This window comes from Lepus europaeus, chromosome 4 (assembly GCF_033115175.1).
Source record: "Lepus europaeus isolate LE1 chromosome 4, mLepTim1.pri, whole genome shotgun sequence".
Lineage (NCBI taxonomy): Eukaryota > Metazoa > Chordata > Mammalia > Lagomorpha > Leporidae > Lepus > Lepus europaeus.
The window spans coordinates 140,195,474-140,217,577 of record NC_084830.1 but is presented as its reverse complement, the minus strand read 5'-3'; the positions used below and the strand labels follow the sequence as shown (position 1 = coordinate 140,217,577).

Here is a 22,104-nt window from a genome sequence, read left to right as displayed (position 1 = left end):
CTGCCGGCTCAGTGCCCCCCCCCGCCACGGGCCTACACCAGCTCCTCCCCAGGCCCATAGCCCCCTCCCCCCCCAGCTGCTAGTTAGTTCCTGTTGACACGGGTGGAGGAGACCCACCCCTCCCAAAGCTTAATGGGAGACTGGCTACCTGGGCCCATGGAGGGCAGTAGGGGCAGACCCAGCTCCTTCTCCTTGGGAGCCCAGGTCTTGGTACCCTAGGAATTTTTGGTACTGGACTCTCACATCACCGTATGCTTAGGGTAAGGGGGATTGTTGACAAGTGTGGTTCGTGTGGTGTTGGGCTTCCAGAACCAGCTACTGCTGGAAGGACAGTGGTGACCGTGTGTCTGTCTCCTGGGGACACTGAGGCCCAGGCCTGGCTTCCCTGAGATCACAGAGCACGATGCCCTCAGGTGACATCAGCCCACACCTGGAGCCCCTGCGGTTCCGCCTGCAGCCTGCTCTTCCCCGAGAGCTAGCCCAGGAGGGGGCAGCGAGGGGCACGGCTGGCCTGCAGGCCCAGGAGGGGTCCTCGCCGCTGCCGCTCCGCCCGCCTGCTGCCCACGCTTCCCCAGGCAGCAGCGTGAGGAGGAAATGCAGGCTGTTGCTTCCAGCGACAGCCGGCAGGGCCGGGCGGCTTCCCAGCTCCTCCTCTGACTCACGGCTGCCTGCAGCTCCCCCTCCCCTGGGGGCCTCAGCAGCCCCATCTGTGCAATGGGGAGAGGAGCCTTTGTCCCACAGGCCGTGTCACAGACACAGTGCAATGGGCATCTTTCTTCAGGCCATGGTGGGCTGGGGGGTTGGGAGAGGGGTCCAGAGGGGCCACCTGAACACCCCTGGAAGTCTGGGCTTGCTTCCTGGGCAGAAAGCGGCGGGCAGCGACTGGAGAGGCGGACAGACCAGCAGTGGGGCTCTCTCTGGAAGAGCCTAGGCTGGGAGTATGGATGTCCCCCAGCCCTCACTCTCCCATCTGCAAAGTGGGGGTGTCATCCCAGGGGCCTCAGCTGGGGCGGGGGCGTCCTTGGCTGCAGGAATGGTTGGGGTGTGCTCTGGTCCAAGGGGTGACTCTGGAGGCAGGAATGAGGGTGGGGGGCGGTGGGAGGAGGCCAGCTGCTCTCTGTGAGCCAGAGCGTTTCCTCTGCTGCTCTCCTGGGAGGGAGCTGTGCGAGCAGGAAGCGGGGCAGTGGGGGGCCAGCGGCCCCGGGGCGGTCTGAGAAATCCCAGGCCTGGCAGCTGGTGGGTGTGCCCCTCACTTTCGGGAGGGCTGGAATGCACCCCCTCTCTGTGGTGGGGGCTAGGGCTGCCAGGCGGGGCTGGGCCATGGGCCAGGGTTCAGCCTTCCCCAGGGGCCCCGGGTGCCCTCCACCCTGTCCTAGGCTGCCGCCGCGGGGGTGGCAGATGCTGTTTCATCAGCCTCGGCGAGTGGGAGGCCTCCGGAAAGTCCTCCTGGGAGGTTCCGGGGGGCAGCGGGGGCGTGGGCAGCTGCCGCCCAGCCGGGGCTGGCTCACAGCGGCCTCCGAGGACCCCCAGCCTGCAGTCACAGGGATCGGGCGTGATGCCTCTAGACCCTGCTGCCCTCCCTCCCCACCCCCGTCCCCCACTGCCCACCGAGCGTCTGGGCTCTGGCCCCCTCTGGTCCCTGGCTGCGCCTGCAGAGCCCCCCGGGAAGGCTGGGGAGGAGGCACAGCACGCTCAGCACAGCGGGTGCCCATGCAGCCAAGTCTTTGTGCGAGCTGTCAGAGACAGGCATGTGGGGAATTTGGTGCATGTGGGGCTAGGGGAGGCAGCCGGGCGGGCAGGCGGGCAGGGCGGGCTGGAGGGGGCTGCCTCCCGGCTTGCTGGACCCTGCAGAGCCATGGCTCCTCCCTGGACCTGCGCGGCCAGGGGGAGCGAGACTGATCCCGCCAGGGCTCCGGTGACAGAGCTGACGCTGGGGAAGGGACGCCCTGTCAGCCGGAGCCAGGCAGGAATCCTGGTTGTGCCTGACTGTGGCCTCCAGGAAATAGCAGCTGTCATGCCTCCTCCAGCCTGGCACAACTTGTTTCCTGGCCAGGGTCCGGCCGGGGCAGATTGGAGGAGCCTGGTATTGCCCGGTCTGGGCGAGGAAGAGGCAGGATGAAGAAGGCCATGTTTATAGGCCTGAAGGCACCCTGGGGCCACAGGCAGGGACCTCAGCCCCCTACCCCTGCCAGTCGCCTCTGTAGTCCACTTGTCCCTGGTTCCTGTGGGGCTGGGCAGGCGCAGAGCTGTGATGTGTGAGTTTTCATTAGCTGTGAGCACGTGGGGGGGCGGGTACTGTGTCCCACCCCGGGGTCACACAGCAGACTCCCCACCTTCCTTCTCCCCTCTGTGGGTGGGGCCAGAGGGCGCTGGTGAACACTGGGGGATTGCTGGTTTGGGGGGCCTATATTTAGTCTTACAGAGCCCAGGGGGCCCTGGGAGCAGCTGTTGGGGGGGTGCAAAGACAGAGGCCTGGAGCTGCATTTAGCCTGGACAGAAATATCCTCCCCCCACTCACCCACCCACCCACTGGCTGGGCGGCCAGGCTGCGGGCTCGTCCCCTGAGGGGCAGCTTGCCTGGGCCTGGCGGCGGCGGGACAGGCAAGATGACCCGATAGGCTTTTCCCAGCTCAGGTTTCGATGAAACAGGAACCGGAGCCGCGGCCAGGGCCGCGGGGGCCAGGGCAGCCGGAGCCTGGGGGGCCGGGACTGCCTCCCCCGCCTCCCCACTGCTCCCCATGCTGCAGCCCTGGCTTCTCTGAGGCCTGGGGAAGCAGCAGGTTATTTATCAAGCCAGCCTCCCCGCTGCGGCTGCCCGCGCCTCCACCCCCCACCTCTTGCGCTGGCGGCCATGAGCCCAGCAGAGCAGGGTGAGCTGGGCGGGCGGGTGGCGGGATTAGCTCAGGAGACGTGAGTCACCCCAGCCCCGGCAGCCCGCGAGGCCCTGCTGCCTGGCAGGCAGCACACACACTCACGCACCCCCAAGCACACAGCCAGGGGCACATGCTGTGGACCGACCCTGTGGCTCACAGCACACGTGGTTCCACCCAACTCCACATGCACAGCTGACACACACGGGGCACACGCGGCCACATAACGGCCCTGCACACGTGACGCCCACGTGGGCACTCCAGAAGCACACTTGCTCCCATGCACATACATGTACACACGTGTGCCTGCACACTGGCACCTACCTAGGTGAAGGGACAGCACAGATGCACCAGTCAGACATGGGCGTGTCCCCTCCCCTGGGAGGAGGCCACACTCTGCCTCATGGGCCCACACACTGCACTTGTGTGTCCGCCGCACCTGCTGCAGGCGCAGGGTCCGGCCTGAACCTAGAAGGTCCTGGGGCACACACTTGCACACCTCACGTGCTTGGCACTCTGCTCACCCGAATGCCCCTCTTTAGGCCGTCACCGAAGAGCCCTGGCCTTCAGCCCGGTGGCGTCAGCTCTGTGAGGCGGGGCTGGACAGGTGACAGCTTCCCCCAGCACTGAGGCAGCCCAGACGTCCTTGGTGTGTAAGTGTTAAAGCCACCTGCCCTCCAGTGTGGGGGTAGCTGGGGGAGGGCTGCAGAGGACCAGGAAGAGGAAAGGCTGGAGAAGGAAAACTGTGGAAAATCAATTTCCCAGGAGTGCAGAGTAGCCGGCGGGGGGTCGAGTCTTGGAGAGTGTGTTGTGTGTGTGTGTGTGAGAGAGAGAGAGACCGTGTTCAGGGGTCTGCCTGCTCACCCTGCCACCCCTTATTCTGTTTCCTTGGTTCCCAAAGCTTCATTATCCAGTGTCACCTACCCCTACCTTGCAGCCCCAGGCTTAGAGTCCAACCATAGCCCTGGTTCTTGGTCTGTAGCCCCGCACAGTAGGTGTGAAACTGTTCTAAGTACAAGGAGGGCCTGTGCAGATAGGGTGGTGGAACGCCCGGGCTGGGTACCTTGGAGGTCACGACCACGTTCCAGGTGCTAAGACCCCAGGAATAGCTGTGGACACAGCCAGCTAACACCCAGGCTGCAGGCTCTCTGCACATGGGATAGAGAGCCCAGCGGGAGCAAGGACTCAAAGCAAGCAAGCTCCCACCCCCTTACCCCGCAGCAGCCCCAGCCACCCTCCGTGCCCCCCCATCCCTGGTAATCAAGAAAGGGACAGGGACTCAGGCATCCTGAGAATGAACAGTGGGGGCCAGTCAGGAAGGCTGGATGTCCTCTGAGCCCACGGCCGTTGGAGTTGGGCGGGCCTAGGCCCATGCCTGGCTCGGCGTCTCGCTGTTGCGTAATTACGAGCCAGTCTGCAAACCTCTGACCTCACTTTTGTCACCTGTGAAATTGGTATGAGCCTCGTCTGTGTCTCAGAGCTGCAGGACCTGAAGTGGATGGTGAGGCGTGCCCTCGCTAGCACTTGCTGCGTGCACCTGGCTCTCCAGGTGAGTCTGGCTCCCTGTGTCCCCCTCGCACCTGCCCTGCCTGTCTGGGGCCACACAGCAAGGGCTCCTTGGTTAGGCTGGCTTCTCAGGTGCCTGTGCTTTGGTATGGAGTAAAGAGACTGAGGGCTGGGCTCAGGGCTCGGGGTGGGTTGGACCCAGGGCAGAAATTGCTGGGGACTTCACAGTATGGGAGGACCCAGAGAGTCGCAAAGCTTCCCCTGTTCCCCGCCGCCAGTAGTCACAGCAAGACCACAAGTCAGACTGGAGCCGGGGACTTCTGACTGGCAAGCAGGGCCTTGGCAGGGTGGCGATGGTGGGGGGCTTGGCACATGTCTGTGTGGCAGGGCTGCTGGGGCCGTGTGGGTTCTGGGAAGGACTAACAGAGTGGGCAGGCAGAGAGGAAAGACTGGTGGGAAGTGTAGGTGGCTTCCTGTGGCCAGAGGAGGCGGTGCGAGCCTGGCCCGCGTGTGACCTTCAGATCATACCGTGTGCTTGGCGCCCTGTGGTGGTGGTGGTGGGGGGTGCTCTGGCCAGGGACACTGAGGTGTGAGAGAAGGGCTTGAAGGCAGAAGTGGTGGAATCGGGGCCACAGCTGGGTCATCCCACCCCGCCGGCCTGATGGTGACAGTGAAAGGAACATCACAGCTCTGCTTGCTGAGTCCCTACTATGCGCTGGCCCTGCACCGAGAGCTTCACCTGTGTCCTCTGCGGGGCCCTGGCGATGCGGGGGCCGCTGCCAGCTGCATTTCATAGATTGGCCCGGGGCTCAGCGAGATCGAGCAGCTTTTCTGAGGTCACCCAGGCCGGAGCCTGCAGAGCTGGGAGAGGGCCCTGGCGCCCCCACTTACCGTTACCCTGAGCGCTGCTCCCGGTGGGGCCAGCCCCTCAACTGCCCTGGGCCCACCGATGTCGGATGCCAAGGGCCTTGGCACTGAGGACCCCTCAGGCCTGGGGAGGGTGAGCCCTGCTGGCTGTGGCTTCCGGAGGGGGCAGGGCACGCCCTGGGGAGCAGGTTGCTGCCCCTAGGGGTTGCAGGCAAGTTGTGGGGAACTCCGTTGCTGGGCTTGTGAGAGCCATGTGGGGGCCGGGGTGGGGTGACACACTTCCCCTGGCCCCCACCTTCCTGGGGGCTCCTTTTCTCTCCTACCGGGGAGCCCTGCAGGGAGTAGCTACGAATGTCCTCGTAGGGACACTTCCTCCCAGGGCACAGGGGCGGCTACAGCGACCCCCTCCTCTCACCAGAGTGCGGCCTTGCCAAAGACAGCCCCAGCCGCCACTGGCGGGGTCGGGCCGCCAGGTCACCAGGACAGGCTGGCTCAGCTGAGGTTCGGCTCCATCTCAGTTGAGCACCCCTGCGCACAGTTAGGTGAGGGAGCCTGGCCACTGTGTCCCCATCTCCCCCCTTGCCGGGCCCAGGTGGGCAAGCAGGGCTCCCTGGATTTCAGCCTCCACTGTTGACAGCTCAGGTGACCTTGGCCAGTCGCTGCCTCACTCAGCCCCAAGCCCTCAGCTGGGAAATGGGACAACCACGCTGCCCGCCCTGGTCTGCTGTGAGGGTACAAGGTGGTGCAGACAGAGCGGGAGACGGGGCCCCTCCCCCCCGCTGTCCTCATGGCTCCTGTGCCCCCGGCCTGAGGAGATGGTGCCAGTCTGCTGGCTCAGCCGGCTTGGCCGCTGACCTTCAGAGCACCCAGGCTGTCAAGGCCGCCCGCCTGCCTGGCGGGTGGCGGGCGGGGGGAGCGCCAGAGCTCCTCGCCTGCTGCTGCCCACCCCTGCTCCCCTCTCCTCTCCTCTCTGCGCCTGTGTGCGAGCTAATTAATCTCAGCCCCGTTGGGAAATTAGAACGCCGCAGCCACGGCCTCCTCCGCCTTGCAGCGCCTGTGCGGCTCCCGGGCCATGCCAGGCCCCGCTGTGGTCAGGGGCACCGGCGCGGGGGTGGGGGCAGGATGGGCCCCGCGGGCCGTTAGGGGGTTCCCTGAGTGCCGCACCTCCTGGCCAGGCCGCCTCCCTACCCAGGCTACATGCAGAAGGGGCCAGGCAAACAGGAAGCCTCGGGGACCTGCGCGCCCAGGGCCCTCGCTGACTGGTCCCCGGGCTGGCAGGGTCACCCTCACCCCACTCTCTGCCCATGATGGGGTCCCCTTGCCTGCCCAGCTCGGGCTGATGGAGACAGATGTAATTATGGAATTTTGCTTGGGAAATTAATTTGAAAAAGTTAATTAATTGGCGGTTCCGGAGGTGGCAGGCTCCACGCCCGGCCGGACTTGCTGACGTCAGTGCTGACCCACTGTAGAAGTGTGGCTTCCCGGGTCAGCTGGGGGGCCCTGGGGCAGGTAGATGGACAGACAGGGAGGAGCGAGAGGGGCCCAGCTACTGTCGGTGCGTTCCCCAAGCTGTCCCCTGACCCCTGCGTCCTCAGCCTAGACCAGGGAACCTGTTCCTAAGGTGCCTGAGCCATGTTGCTGGGCCTGCTGAGAGCAGCCGTGACTGCAGGGTGGGGCAGGTGTGTATGAGGCTGTCTCTTCTCCGGAGTGAGCAGGCTAGCTGTAGAATCCCGCAGGCAGCCCCTCCCAGGTGAGGCTGATGGGGGCCTTAGACTTGACTCTGTCCCCTAAGGCCGTGTGGCCAACCCCTTCCATGCTGCCCACATACCATTTTGCCCCCTGGCCCCCAACATGTGGCGCCTACGTGTGCATGCAGGGGGACCCCTGCCCCCCACCCGAGCCTCAGGAAGACCCAGCTGGGATATGTAGGGACCCTCCCCACCTCCTGGGGCCCCATGGGGCCCCTGACCACAGCCTCATGTGAACCAAGTCCTAGTTTCTGGAGGAGCATGGGGGCATTGGTGCAGTCTCTGTCCAGACCTGGGTGGCAGAGGGGGTCAGGGCTGGGGCAAGGGGCAACCCGGCCTGGGACAGATCAGGGAAACTGGCATGCACGAGGCCAGTGAAGCGAAGAGAACGCGGGCTCTTGGGAGCCCTGGGCCTGGGTTCCCCAGAGCTGTGTGGCCTCGGGCAGGTCTCAGCTGCTGTGAGCCTCGCTTTCCTTCTGTGGAAAGGTGAGGATGATCCCAAGTGCAGTCAGAGGGTTGTGGCCTGCAGCGAGGGAGCCCAAACCAGTGAGTGAGGTCCAGGTGTGGGAGCCAGGACGGTGCCGCAGCTGGGGCCCGAGTGGGTGGGCGGGCTTGGGAGGGGAGCCTGGTCATTCTGATGGGCCACAGCAGCTGAATGACTGCAGAGGAGCTGGTGTTTATGAGGCCTGACTCGGGCGCCGGTCCACCCGGGGTCCACCCTGGGATCTGTTGGGCGCATCCCATGTCGCTGTTGTGGCCTGTAGTTCTGGGTTTCTTCCAGGCCTGGCCCCCACTCTTGGGTTTAAATGGACTGCAGCCTCACCCTGAGCATCGTGTGTGGGCTGGCTAGGGGTCAGAGGAGGAGCAGCTTCCTCTGCCCACCTTACCTCCTCCAGGAAGCCCTCCAAGGGACCGCCCTCAGCAGGTTGGCCCACCTGACTGAGAACACCGGGCTCCTGCTCAGGTGCAACACATGTTCCAGGGGACACACAGATGCGTATCACCTGTGCAGGACCCCGAGGGTGGGGTCTGTGGTCTCCTCTCTGTACCCTGGCGCCCAGCACAGGTAGTGTGGGGAGGTGGCACAGGTGTTGGATTTTACAGGTGGGTCAGGTGCGGCCTGTGAGGACACTGCTCAAACACGGTCACACAGCCTGCTGGGAGTGACTCCCCAACTCTGAAGCCCTGTGCTCCTTGAGGGATTGGGAGTGAGGGCACTGGCTGGGGGGACCTCTGCCTGCCTTGTGGGGGGAGGGGCTGCCGTGCGCAGAAGCAGGCGCTCCCTGCGTGTTCGCCATCGCCATCGTCACTATTACTCAGGCGCCCGGGGCCCCGCGGCTGCCGCGGCTGGGCTGGGCCTGGGCACAAAGCTCTGGTCTGCAGCCCCTAATTACGGGCTCTGAGCAGCAGGCCTGGCTTGTATTTTGCTGCAGGGTCCCACCTGCCCACGGCTTCCCCAGCCCCCTCCCCGCTGCTGCTGTGCCGAGCTGCTGCCCCCTGCCCAGCCTCAGGTAGGGGGCCTAGCCCCAGGCACGGCCTCCCCAAATTTCCCTCCGCCTCCCAGACCTCCGGGGCCATGAATCATTTATGAGGCAAAAATGAAACCAATTAAGGACAAACTTTGAAAGCCTCTAATTGCTGCGCCTGGTGGCACCGAGGAAGGAGGGGAGGCAGGCCTGCTCCCGCCGAGCCGCCTCGGCCCAGGCCTTCCCGGCCTGCCACGGACGTGCCTGTGCGGCTCCGGCGGCCGTGGCTGCCGCCCCGGCGCCCGCCCGGGTCCCAGGCCGACTAATTAGGCCCGGCTCCCTCCCCACGCCGCCCGCTGCCCGCTCCAGGCCCGAGGTGATGGCGGCTGTTCCTGCCCTTCTGGGGCCTGTGCCCCAGAGCTGGCCGCGTTTCTCGGGGCGGGAGCCAGCTCTCCCGCCCAGCTTAGCCCAGACAACCCCGGGCCGCGCTGTCCCTGAGCCGGCGCTGGCCCCTGTGGGGGTGAGGGTGTGGGTAGGTGCTAGGGCTCCAGGCTGGGATGGCCTTGTTCAGTCTCAGGAGGCGGGGCTTGTCCGTGGCCGCCGCAGTGGAGGGCTGGGGCTCTGGGACGAGGGGACCCGCGGTGGAGCACGAGATCTTGAATGGTGCTGCAGGAGCCAACTCCTCTCGGCCTCAGTTTCCCCGTGTGTAACCTAGCAGGACTGGCTGGTTGTCTCCTGAATTTGGCGTTCTGAGGGCTAGGCTTTATGTGTGCCCCTCCTGTCCAGTGGGGACTGGGGGAGGGGGCGGCGTGCCGCCCAGCAGGCCTGCCTCGCTGTCCTGCACCCCAGGTGCCAGTGACCGCCCGCTAGCTGCACTGAGGGCCAGGCGGGCCCTGGGCACTCAGGCACGCTGTTTGCTGAAACCGAATTTCCGTGCTTGTGTTTTTCCATAATTATGTTAGCAGGTGGGATTTTTCCTCGGGGAAGCGGTTTGAGGGGAGTGCCACGGCCGTCCCCGCCCGCTCTGAGCGTGAGCTCACACTCTGCCCGCAGCCCCGCTGTAATGATTTTTTAATTATGCAGCCAGTGCTCGGAATTGCTAATCCACCCCCAGCCCAGCATGCCTCCCGTAGCTCACACCCAGCCCGAGCCGGTGTCCCCCGGAGTGCCGGCCCCAGCTCTGAGCCCCTCACAGAGATCCGCAGGCGGTGGACCAGACAGGCCTGGGGTGCCCCCTCTGTCTGCAAGCTACAGGCCCTGGGGGGCGTGGCTTTTGTTGTCCCCCACCTTCCCCCTGGCCTCCACCAGGACAGGTGTGGCTCTGGGAGGGAGAGAGGGCAGTGCTGAGTGCCCACCCCTGAGCAGTGCAGCCACACCCATGTCAGGAATGGGAGCCCCTCTCCAGCCTTGTGTGACCCCCAAGGACACACACACAACACAAGCACAATCTTTGTCCCTGTCACACCCACATTCACACTTTGCTTTCCTTCTGCACACACAGTCTGCCACACAGCTCAGCTACACGCGCACAATGGCCAGCTCTGTGCGTCTCTCACACACACCGCCACACCTGAAGGCCCAGGCACCCCCTGGAGACCCCACTGCCGCCCCCTGTGCCCTGCAGTGCCCCCCCACCCCCTACTGGGAAGCGCTCCTGGCTCCCGCCTGGTGGGGGGCTGCCTGTGGCCGCGCTGCCTGAGCCGACATCGACCCTGGCCTGGGGGAGGTGGGGGGGTTCTGTGTGGCGCGGCCGTGGCGCGGTGGCGGCGGCGGCTCCTCTCCAGGCGCCCAGCTGTGGCATCTGTCAAGGTCAGATAGCGACTCCGGAACCAGCCGGCTCGGCCCCACGGCCCCTCTCGCCTCATTATTTTTGTGTTCCGGGGCTGTGGCGACACCTCCCTCCCTCCCCCGCAGCCTCCCGCCTCTTGCCTGCCTCCCCCACGCCTCTGCAGGGAGGGCCTGCGGTCTGGGGGCTTTTGTTTTCCAGTTTTTTCCACGCTCTGGCCAGGCAGGCGGGTAGACGCTGGCCAGAGCTGTTGGACCTTGAACGGCAGACAAGACAGGTGCCTCCCTCCTGGCTGGGATGGCTTCTCCGCTGGTGCTTTCTCAGAGGGACAAGAGTGAACCTGGGTGGAGCCCAGCCCCCACCACGCCCCCCCCCCCCCGCCCCGCACCTGCGGGCAGCTTCCTGTTTCCATAGGGGCCCTAGCACCTGGCACCAGTTCTGTGTGCAACAGCCCCATCCCAGGCTCAGGCCTCTCAGCCCTGACACAGCTCACAAGTGCACACACAAACACTGGGGCTCACACAGCCTAGACAGGCTGGGAAACGCACAGACAAGACCCCACCACGTCATCTGCTCTACTTGGGCCCTGAGGGAGGCCACACAGAGACCCGCACCTGCGCTGTGCTGTGTATCCATCCACGTCCCATTCCACTCCACGGCAGGGGACATCTGAGACTGGACACGGTCACTTGGGTGCACCTGCAGCCCGTTGTGTGCACAGCCTGCAGTTGTCCGACGTGCCTCCAAAGTGGACGCACACAGATGCGCTTGTACCTGCTGCTGCTCTTGACCACACACACTCAGACCCAGGCCCCAGATTTCCTGAAGGGTTGTCGCTCAAGGGGCTGCTGTCCACTGAAATGCTGGGGAGTGAGCTTGAGGCCTCTGCTTCATGAGCCTCGAGTTTGGGACAAATTTGCAAGTGGTGGCTTAGAGGGCCTGTCTTGGCCCCCTGGCCAGGCTCACTGTGCACACCACCCTGGCCCAAGAACACCAGGATAAAGCAGGTGGGGCTTCCAGGTGGGTAGTGATGGTCTTGGTGGCTGCTGGTGAGGAGGCAGGGTCCCTCTTTCCACCTCCAGCCCCTAATTAGGGTGTGTGGGTATTGGGGGAGTGGGATGTGGGTGGACTGCAGGCCCCCCAGGGTCTCTGGGGTAGCCCTGACCGTCCACTCGCTTCCTCCTCCAGCTGGGGACTGCTGTGACTGCCCCCAGTAGGAGAGAGGTAGCTCGAGGCTTAGTGGTGGCTGGGCCCCCACCCCCCAGGAAACTCAAAACCCTGGGCCGGCCGCGGGTGGCGGGTTAGGGCAGGCACAAAGAGGGCCTCTGTGCAGCCCGGCCTGGCTGCCCACAGGATTCTGGGGGAGGAGGCAGGAGCCGGTTTCCGTCCCGTTCTGCTTCCTGCGGAGGCCGCCGGAATGCCCGGAGCTCTGGCCCGTCCAGCCCACCCGCAGCCCCTTCCCCTGTGTTCTCCTGGGCCTTGGGATACAGCTCAGACTTGTCAGCAACGTGGCCCTAATGGGATTTGCCCAGATCCTGAGAGCCACCCTCAGGGCCCACGGGAAACCTAAGGGTTCTCGCAGGCTCAGAGCTGGATGGGGCCTCATTGTCTGGCCATGGCCCCCCCATGTGCCTCGGAGCCAACGTTGGAGAGCGAGGCCCAGGAGCCATGCAGACCTGGGTTCAAATCCTGGCTGTGCCACTTGCTGACCTTATGGCCTTAAGCAGGGGGCTTGACCTCCCTGGGTCTTAGTTGTCTTACAGGATAATGGGGCTGCTAATAGATACAGGGTTGTAGAGAGAATCTGAGGAGTGAATGCCTAAAGGTGCAGAACAGCGCTTGGCAGAGAGTGAGTGTGAGCGCGGGTACAGTGTCCTCTGTGGAAATGGGCAGGGAGGGCCTGGGTGCCCCACATCACCTGGGCTCGTCTCAGCCCTGTGCTCTGCGAGCCACATCGCTGGAGGTGTGCGCACCTCCTGGGTCCTCCTCCTGGGACTTGGGGGAGCAGAGGGTCAGCACCTGCGATTGTTGCTTCTGCCCCTCCCTTTCCTTCCCTGCGGGGCCCCTGGAGGACCCTGCAGCTTGGGGTGAGAAGTAAGAACTGTTTAAGAGGTGGGACTCAGTTGTTGGAAGGGGCTTGGTGGAGTCACCAGGTCCCTGCCGTGTGGGGCGTGTACTCCCCTCTGCCCACTGCTGGGCTCGCGCGTTTCTGAGCAGCTTTTCCCGGCCTGTCCCTTGGGGCCGCCTGCCAGGAGAGGAGGCCCTAGGTCCATGGACTCCGATGGCAGCTGCTTCTCCATGACCACCCCTGCCTGGGCATGGGGCTCCGTGCAGGAAGGCTGCAGTCCTCATGGTGCCATGTGGTGGGGGGAAACCGGCTCAGAGGCCTATGCCAGGGTCACTGAATGGGGAGGGGGCCTCCTGGCCCCCTGGCTCTTCTGGGGGTGGCGGCTGGCCTGTGGAGGTGCCTGCCGAGGGAGGCCCTGTCTATCTGCTGCATCCCGGGCTCCCCATCTCACTCCCTTTGAGCCCCAGCTCACAGCATCCCTCCTGCCAGGGCCTCTCTGTGCCTCTGGGAATGGACGGGTCCCCTCCTCCAGCTGATTCTGGGATCCCTGTAAGGGGGCGCTTTTCCACCCCTTTTGTCTGAGTGGCAAACTCAGCGCTCAGGAGAGCCTCAGGGTGGTGCCTGCCCTGGGGGACAGTGGGGGTGCGGCCCCCCATTCTGTCCTTGTCAGTGTGCTTTGGGGGGACTACAGTGATGCTGAGGGCATGTCTGGTCGCAGACTGGTCAGTGGGCAGTGTCTGTGTGTCCTGCTGTGGCTGGTCGCGCCCTGTGCTCCAGTGGGGGCTGCATCTCGCCAGTGTGCAGCTCCCTGGGCCCCAGCGGGGGTTTTCCCCCCTTCTGGAAACTCCCCGGGCTGAGTCATGGAAATCAGAGAGGCAGGCCCCCTGCCCCCGTCCCTTCAGTCTGTGTGTCCATCTCCTCCTGCAGAGACCAAGGTGGCGGCGGCAGGGAGGACCACAGGCAGAGCAGGGTGCCCTGAGCCAGCCCCCCCCCCCAATGGCGGGGGCTCCTGCAGGCCAGTGCTTGGGGTCCTGAGTGCCGCCTCCTCCAGGACCTTCCGCCCCCTGCAGGTGGCTCTGAGGGAAGCCCTTCCAGCCAGTAGGGAGCGGGGAAGGGGCGAGCTCTGCCCTCCGTAGCGGTTGCACAACTCTAAACGTAGTGAAAATCACCGAGTTACACATCGAAAAGGGGGTGGGGTTTATGGTATGTAAACTATACCTCACTAGAACCATAGACACAAGCCTGCCCGGTGGAGACCTCCCAGCCCCACACCCACTCCCCCAGCTCCCTCCAGGAAGACTGCCCCCGCCATGCCCCACTGTGTGGGGCTCACAGTCCTCAGTGGTTTGGGTGAACCCAGCCCCACCCCCCCGCAACTCCCAGGAGGCAGCACCGCAGGGCACGGTGCTGTCCTAGGGGTCCGGGGCAGGGGGCTGTGCACAGGCAGTGTCTGAGCTCCCATGTACGTGTGTGTGAGCCCCAGCCCAGGACGTCCGCCCCACCCCCCCCCGCCCCCCGCCCCCACCACCATCTGGCCTGGGTTTGGGATACAGCTCTGCTGGGGGTGAGGCGAAGGCTCTTCTGGGGCTAAAGATGGAGTGAGGGCACTGCCACCACCTCGGTGACCTCATTGCCAGCTGACATTGTGATGTCACTGGCCCAGTATTCCAGGTTCCTGCCTGGCCATCTGTGAGCTCCCAAGGAGGGGGCACTCCCCGGGGTGTGTGACGGCTCACCCCTTGACCACCACGGAGAGGTGACAAACCTGGTAACCGTCCTGGGAGGTGGGGACAACCTTAGGGGTAGCTGGCCGCCTTGCCCTGGCCACTTTATCAATTGTCTCTGTAGAACAAAGCCTGTCAGAGCAGGGTGACTAGGCCCTGGGCTCTGGGGTCAAGTTCTACCCCTCCAGGGCACTCACTGCTTGCGTTCAGGCTGAGAGCTTGAACTTCACTGAGCCTTGGTTCCCTCAGCTTTGGAGCGGGTTAGTAGTTCCCATCTCCTAGGGTTCTATAAGGCAAAGCAGGAAGAGCACAGGGCCTGGGACACAGTAGCTGCTCATTAAATCTGGCTGATCAGTTAGGGAACCTGAGTGTCAACCTTGGCGCTGGGGGCAGCGAGTGGCCACCCTGCTCTTCCCAGCTCGGTGTTTCGCTCGGGCACTGAGGACAGGAGTACCATGTCTCCCCTGGCCTTGGGCAGTGTGTGAAGGGTCTCTCTGGTCTCGCCCTCCCCTGGGCCTGTCCAGCTGCCTCTCCTTGGTCTCGGGCCTCTGCGAGCCCGGTCACCTGGGTCCCTGCCCTCCGTCCTGCCCACCCCACCCCGTCCCTGGTTCTCCAGTTTTCCAGCTCTTCTTGGGACTCTCTTCTCCCCAGCACCTGTCTCCGTTCTGTCCCCGCGCCCCCCCAGCTCCCCATGACTTGCTCCCCTGCCCCTGGGCTCTGTCCCCGCCCGTCAGCCCCTGGTCCCAGCTCCCGGCCGCCCGGCTCCTGCGCGGACAAAGGGGTCCTTTGTGGGCTGGCCGCGCTGGCGGGGCGGCGGGGCGCTGGCTCCGCATTGCTGATGAAACGAGGCCCTTTGTTGTCCCTCCTCAGGCGCAGTATTTCTTTTTGGGGGCTGGATGCGTTCCTGGCAGGGCCGATGATGGATGCGCCCGCCGCGCCCGCCTGCCCGCCAGCTTTCCCTCCCGCTCCTTCCCGCTCCGCATCAACGCGGCCCCAGCTCCTCCCCTGCTGCCTGGGCACTGCCAGCCCCTTCCTGGCCCGGGAGGGGGTCGCCGGGTGCCCTGCAGTGGGAGGCTGCGTCTGGGAGAGCGACCCCTCCGCGTTCTCCCCTTCTATGAGTAGGGCAGCTGGGATACCCTGGGACCAGGGCGGCAGCTTTTCCCCAGGGGCTGGGGGAGCTGAGCCAGGTACAGGGGCGGGTTTGGAGCAAGTTTGGGGAGCAGGCTTGGAGGACGGGCTGCTGGTGTCTGCCCACGCTGCATGGGAGGGCGGCGTTACCTCTGTGGGCCACATGCACACGGCTTCAGCTTTTGTGGCTGACAGACCAGCGTTCTGCCTGCGACACCTGTTCAGTGACATATCACGTCCTCTGGACGCAAGCTCAGCATGTCCCAGGGCTGGGGAGGACGGGGGTGGGTGGCGCCCGAGGCGGGGCAGAGAAGCAGAAGGTGAGAGACGCCAAGAGAGGGCCAGGCATAAAGAGGCCCGGAGGTTGGGTCCCCACCGAGGGAGACAAAAGCAGAGAGAAGCGCGCGCGCTGGCCCTGACGCAGGCAGCCTGTGCTGGAGGGAGCTGACTTCTAATTGACCTGCCCGCCCCGCACGCAGAGCCAGGCCCCGGAGCTGGGAGGAGGGCAGGAGCGAGCAGAGCGCGAGCAGCGCTAATGCAGCTATCGATTTCTGCACCCGCCAGCAGGCCGCAGAGGCGGGGACGCACATTGCTCCGGCCCGGCCTGCAGCCCACCGGCACCTGCCACCCTTGCCCGGGGCTGCGGGCTGTGGTCCAGGGGCAGGAGCTGGAGGAGACCACTGGGTGGTTTCTGGCCCTGATGTCACCAGCCCTGGTCCCCCACACCTGACCAGGGCCACGGATGCCTGCAGGGGTCACCAGTCTCTCAGAGTGGCTGGAGAGCCAGTTTGGGCTTGGCCTTGAGGCTGTGGGACAAAGCAGGGCTCTCCTTGGGCAGGCACAGCCCCGATGCCCCGGCCCATCCTGGACACTGCCTGGTGGGCACTGCTGCTGGTCCAGTCCTTGCTCCCCACCACCTGGCATCCCGGGAAGGAGCTCTAAGGGGGCCGGTACCTGCTGCTGAGGGCGCGGGAGCAGCCCCTGGAGGCAGAGCCGTCACCTCCTCACGCGCGCCCCTTGCGGCCAGCCGCGAGCAGTCCTCATGGGGCGAGAGCCCTGCCTGCTCCGAGCAGGGTGTCCCCGTTTCCCCTTTGGTAGATGCAGAGGGGTGGGCTCACCGGCGTCGGGACCAGTGGGGCCCTCGCCCTGGAGGCTGGTGAGGTCATCTGGGGACAGGGATGCAGTTTGGCGCTCTGGAGCTCAGGGCGGGACGGGGTCCGCCAGATGTGCGCCTCCCCCTTGAGCCGCCAGCTGCTCAGGGCTGGGCCCGCCGCCACCCTCTGCTTCCCTCCCTCCGGTGGGTGCTGGGCCGCAGCAGACTAGGAAGGGGCCGGGACGGACAAGACCCTGCTCCGTCTCCACCAGCTCCCCTCAGCCCCGGCAGCTGGCTGCTCAGGTCCTTTGGCCTTGAGGCCTGCGCAGAGCGGGCCTTGTCCTGGGAAGCAGCACCTCGAAATGCGGACGGGCCCAAGGTCAGGCTCCTGCCTGCCCTCATTCCTTTGGGGATCCCCTCCTGCTGAGAGCAGCCCGGCCAGCTCCCTGTGTTCTTACTGGGACCTCGGCCTGCTCCCGGCCTCTGGGAGCCAGGCTGCAGCACCACAGTGACCCACGTAGAGGCGAGTGCCGTGCGGTATGTGCCCCGGTGCATCCGCCCACCTTTGGGGAAGGTTTGTTCCCCGGCTCGGTGCCACTGCCCAGATGCTCCTTGAAATAAGGGTCCTAAAAAAAAAAAAGAAAAGAAAAGAAATAAGGGTCCTGGGCCCTCTTGTCAAACCCCGCGATAGACAGAGGCACACGTGGTCGTCCCTTCTGCAGGACTTGTCAGAGCCTTGAAATGGCTGGTTTGTGTTGGAAATCTAATGAGGCTCCAGAGGCCGCTTCCCAGGCCCTGTGCTTGCCACATTCAGCACTTCTCAGATGGGCCGGGGAAGGAAGTGGAGGTGACGCGGCCACCCTCAGGCTCATGAGCACTCTAGCTCCCTGCCACCCCAGTGCAGGAAGGGTTGCCCGACTCCCCCAGGCCACAGGCACGCCCGAGAGAGCTGGCTGAGCCTCCGCGGGGCTCTGTAAAGCAGGACTGCCAGCCGCCGCTTCATAGGAGCCTCGTGAGCCTGAACAGAGACAGGAGCTGTAGGGGCTTCACGGCTGGGGTTAACGCACACCAAGTCAGGCTGTGGGTGCGTCCACCCGGGGCGGGGGCGGGGGTGAGGGAGGAGTGTGTGCACCCCCCTGACCCGTGTCCTCTTGTCCCGGCAGAGTGAAGACCCTTCCTCGTGGCCACCTGCCATGTGCCGCCCGGAGCAGTGAGGCCCAGCCGGTGTCTCTGTTGTGGGCAGCAGGGCCAGTGTTCATCCGTGAACCCCGGCAGTTGGCAGGCTCCCCCGGCAGCGGGGTCCGGGCCTCGGCCCCACCATGTCGAGCCTGGGCAGTGGCTCCCAGGATGCCGGTGGCAGCGGCAACAGTGGCAACAGCGGCGGCGGCGGCGGCAGCAGCAGCACTGGTGGCGGCAGCAGTGGCTCCAAGGCAGGAGCGGCAGACAAGAGCGCACCCGCGGCCACGGCCACCCCGGCCTCGGTGGCCGACGACGCCCCGCCCCCGGAGCGCCGGAACAAGAGCGGCATCATCAGCGAACCCCTCAACAAGAGCCTGCGCCGCTCGCGCCCGCTCTCCCACTACTCCTCCTTCGGTGGCAGTGGTGGCAGCAGCATGATGGGCGGGGAGGCTGCCGAGAAGGCGGCCGCAGCCGCGGCCGCGGCCTCCCTGTTGGCCAACGGGCACGACCTGGCAGCGGCCATGGCGCTGGACAAAAGCAACCCTACCTCAAAGCACAAAAGCGGTGCTGTGGCCAGCCTGCTGAGCAAGGCTGAGCGGGCCACGGAGCTGGCGGCCGAGGGACAGCTGACGCTGCAGCAGTTTGCGCAGTCCACGGAGATGCTGAAGCGCGTCGTGCAGGAGCACCTGCCGCTCATGAGCGAGGCGGGCGCCGGCCTGCCTGACATGGAGGCGGTGGCCGGGGCCGAAGCCCTCAATGGCCAGTCCGACTTCCCCTACCTGGGCGCCTTCCCCATCAACCCGGGCCTCTTCATCATGACCCCGGCTGGTGTGTTCCTGGCCGAGAGCGCGCTGCACATGGCCGGCCTGGCCGAGTACCCCATGCAGGGAGAGCTGGCCTCCGCCATCAGCTCGGGCAAGAAGAAGCGGAAACGCTGCGGCATGTGTGCGCCCTGCCGGCGGCGCATCAACTGCGAGCAGTGCAGCAGTTGTAGGAACCGAAAGACTGGCCATCAGATTTGCAAATTCAGAAAATGTGAGGAACTCAAAAAGAAGCCTTCCGCTGCTCTGGAGGTAACGGCGCCTTAGCGGGAGGTGTGTGGGCTCTTGCGTCAGTCTGGCAGTCCAAACCCACCCCCGGCTCCCGGCCCCTCCTTTCCTACCTATCTGGGCAAGCGTCTCGGGGGTGCCCGGCCAGCCCCCTGGGGCCCGGGGGTCTGACTTTGAGACACCAGTTCACTGCTTCCAAGTCAGAGCCACATCCTGAGACCCCACCAGGCTGTAGATTGCACAGCAAAGGCCCAGCCCAACATCACCTGCTCAGCTCTGGGGTCCCGAGCCGGGCACTGAGTCTGACTCGCACACGTGACCTAAGGCTCTGGGACTTGCCCCAACCCGGCTTGGGGGGCCAGTGCTGTCTCATGGACCCTGTGGCCTTGAGAGTCAGCCCTGCACTTGCCTCCCCGGAGCCCAGCCTCTCCCCTGAGCTCCCCCACAGGCAGAGCTGGCTGCCCTGCTCAGGCCCAGGAGAGCCCTAGTTGCCAGATTTGGGGAACCTGGTGTCGGGGTGACCGGAAGCCTGGGGCCCAGGCAAGGGCCTGTCTGCTGCAGAACTGGCTTAGAGAAGGCGCAGGGGCTCCCGTTGAGCTTTCTCTCCACCCTGTGGTGGGGCGTGTTCCTGTGCCCCCAGACGTGGCAACCTTGCTGGCGTGCCAGGCCTGGCACAAAGCGTCTTTTCAGCCTGCTGTCCCTGCTCCTGTCCCCGCCCCTCTGCAAGTGGGCTTGACGCAAATGTCCAGAATGGCTGGGAAAGGCCCGTGGCATCCCAGCCACGGCCTCCTGGCCACCCCCACAGGCCGGCCCCTAGACCTCCTGTGTGCACACAAGATGCCCCCTTCTGTCCACTGTAGACACTCAAACCTGCCCGGGACACGGCCTCCTGTGTAGACAGCACCTGTGAGGACCGCCAGATACCACCCCACCCCTACCCCGGCTCCATCCATCCACCCGGCACCATCTCGCCTAGCGTGAGACACGCTCCCATGCGCATGTCCAGTGCGCGCATCACAGAGAGTCACTCGGCCCCCAGGTGCAGCCCAGCCACCCCACCTGGCGCTGGCTGCCTTTGGACCAGGGGAGGGGCTCTTCCCGTCTGTGAGGAGGGCCCCAGGGCGGCCAGGAGGCCAGGAGCTCCGCAGAGTGGCTGCACCCCTCCAGCCGCAAGGCCGTCGGCGGGGAGCGCCTTTGCCGCAGGCCCGTGCGGACCCTGACTGAACTCTCTCCTTGTTTTTGTCTCCCGCCCCTCCCCCGCCAGAAGGTGATGCTTCCGACGGGAGCCGCCTTCCGGTGGTTTCAGTGACGCGGCGGGACCCCAAAGCTGCCCTCTGCGTGCAATGTCACTGCTCGTGTGGTCTCCGGCAAGGGATTCGGGCGAAGACAAACGGACGCACCCGTCTTTAGAACCAAAAATATTCTCTCACAGATTTCATTCCTGTTTTTATATATATTTTTTTTGTTGTCGTTTTAACATCTCCACGTCCCTAGTATAAAAAAGAGAAAGAAAAGAAAAAAAAATTAACTGCTTTTTCAGAAGAGCAACAACAAAAAAAAAAGAGGTAAAGATGAATCTATAAAATCCCGAGACTTCCTGGGCAAAGAACGGACAATCAGTTTCCTCCCTGTGTCGATGTCATGTTGTCTGTGCAGCAAATGCCGTTTTGTGTAGAGAATGTACATTTTCTGTAACCTTTTGAAATCTAGTTACTAATAAGCACTACTGTAATTTAGCACAGTTTAACTCCACCCTCATTTAAACTTCCTTTGATTCTTTCCGACCATGAAATACTGCATAGTTTGCCTGGAGACTCCACTCACGTTCATAAAGAGAAGGTCGATGGCACCGTGTAGCCGCCCTCGCTCCACCCGTGCGGGCAGCGCCGCAGCACCGCCGCCGCCTGCGAGGAGCTCCGGGGAGGGGGGGAGGGCGCGCCCCCCCACCCCACCCCGGGCCCAGGCTGTGCTGCACCCACGGTCGCCAGACGGGGCTCCCCCATGGCAGCAGTGGTGATCTGACAAGCTGAAAGTCCTCTTGGTTTGTGCATTGGGACTGGGGGAGCTCGCGTCTCTACTTCTGATCCTGGCTACTTCCCTTAGAGAAAATATTTTTTTTTTTTTTTTAAATCTGGCCTTGCTGATGGCGGCAGAAGAAAGGGCTTCTTGGCGTGGTCCCTGCCGGTGGGGGTGGGTGCCCAGGGGGCCCCTGCCCATGGCCAGCTTCCTGCTGATGAACATGCTGTTTGTATTGTTTTAGGAAACCAGGCTGTTTTGTGAATAAAACGAATGCATGTTTGTGTCACGAAGTGCTGCTGCTCCTTGCGTCCTGCAGCTCCGAGGGGCCCGAGGGGCCGGCTCAGGGGCTGGGGCTGGGGCTGGGGCTGGGTCGGTGGGACCACTCTGAGGGGAAGGTGGTGGCCCAGGCACTGAGAGTGGGGGTCCCTTAGGGACAAGCGGCCTCGGGATCCACAAGAGAGCAGAGTGGCCGGCCCCCAGCTGCCCCACCTGCCGGCTTGCACCTGGGGGTCACCGCCCACCGGCATTCACTGGAATTCCTCAGGCCTGGCCAGTGGGAAGCGGGGGTGGGGCCCACGCTGCCGGCAGGCTCTTCTTTTTCTCCTGACCTGGCTGGGATCTGGGTCCCCCACAACCTCTGATGTGGCAACCCCCTGGCGGGGCCCAGGGCACACACACTCACACCCTCCTCCACGTGGCCTCACTTCCTGGGGGTGTCCTTGGCCTTGGCTGCCCCCACCTCCAGAGGGTTTACTGGTGCAAAGCTGTCTGGGACCTCAGAAGCCACATGCCTGGGGAAGCCCCCACACAGCCACGCGGTGGAGACTGCACGACCAGGCCGGCCTGGAGGAGGAGGAGGCCCGTTCACCCACGGCGGGGGCGGGGGTGGGGCGTCCTCTTCCCACCCCTCTGCTTTGAGCCTGGCTGAGACAGAGGGTAGACTTAAAGAAGGACTTCCTGGTGGCGTGGGGGCCCGGCTCCAGGTGAGTGAGGGGACTGGGAGAGTGGAGTGGGCAGTGGGGCGGGGGAGACGGGCTGTCTCTGCCATTGTTCTTGGGAGGAGAAAGCAGCCGTGGGGGGGCTGACCCCCCAACCCTCTCCCGGGTGTCACAAGCTCCCTTGGAGCACAGGGGCTCAGCAGCCTGGCCTGGCACAGCGGGGGCAGGCGGGGGCGGTGGGAGGCAGCTTTCAACTCCATCTCTGCCTGGGAAAAATTCCCTTTCATGTGGCTGCCTGTGATCTCTCCAGGCGGCTCTGCCGAAGGGGGGTGTCCAGCAGGGAGGAGGGGGAGGTGTTGGCAGCTGGGGGGCACCGACACCCCCCATAGGAGGAAAACTGCAGCACCTCCGGGACCCCGAGGGGGCGGAAGGGTCCACTGGAGGAGGGGGGCCGGCCAGCAGGGGGCACCGGGGCAGGAGGCCCCTGCCTGCCCCCGCACGCTGGCAGCACGCAGTCTGCAGATGGCCTGGGCCGGCCCTCGTTGGCACGCCTACAGGTATGGGGTGGATGGCTCTGGTGCCAGCCCCGGGCGGGGGGTGGGGGGTGCTGTGACTCAGCCGGCCTGTAGCTTCAGCGTGCCAGCCCTCAGCCCAGCCATGCCT

At 64.8% G+C, this 22,104-nt stretch overlaps 1 protein-coding gene across 2 annotated transcripts in view; it reads left to right on the top strand.

The window, feature by feature from the left end:
- Positions 1-20,789, top strand: part of CXXC5 (CXXC finger protein 5) — a 28,696-nt gene extending 7,907 nt beyond the window's left edge. For both annotated transcript variants that reach the window (XM_062189043.1, XM_062189044.1), the window contains exons 2-3: positions 17,420-18,508; positions 19,749-20,789. In XM_062189043.1, coding sequence (XP_062045027.1) covers positions 17,576-18,508; positions 19,749-19,793 — 978 coding nt within the window. In that variant the 5' untranslated portion in view covers positions 17,420-17,575 and the 3' untranslated portion in view covers positions 19,794-20,789. The remainder of the gene's footprint in view (positions 1-17,419; positions 18,509-19,748) is intronic.
- Positions 20,790-22,104: the final 1,315 nt, after the last annotated feature.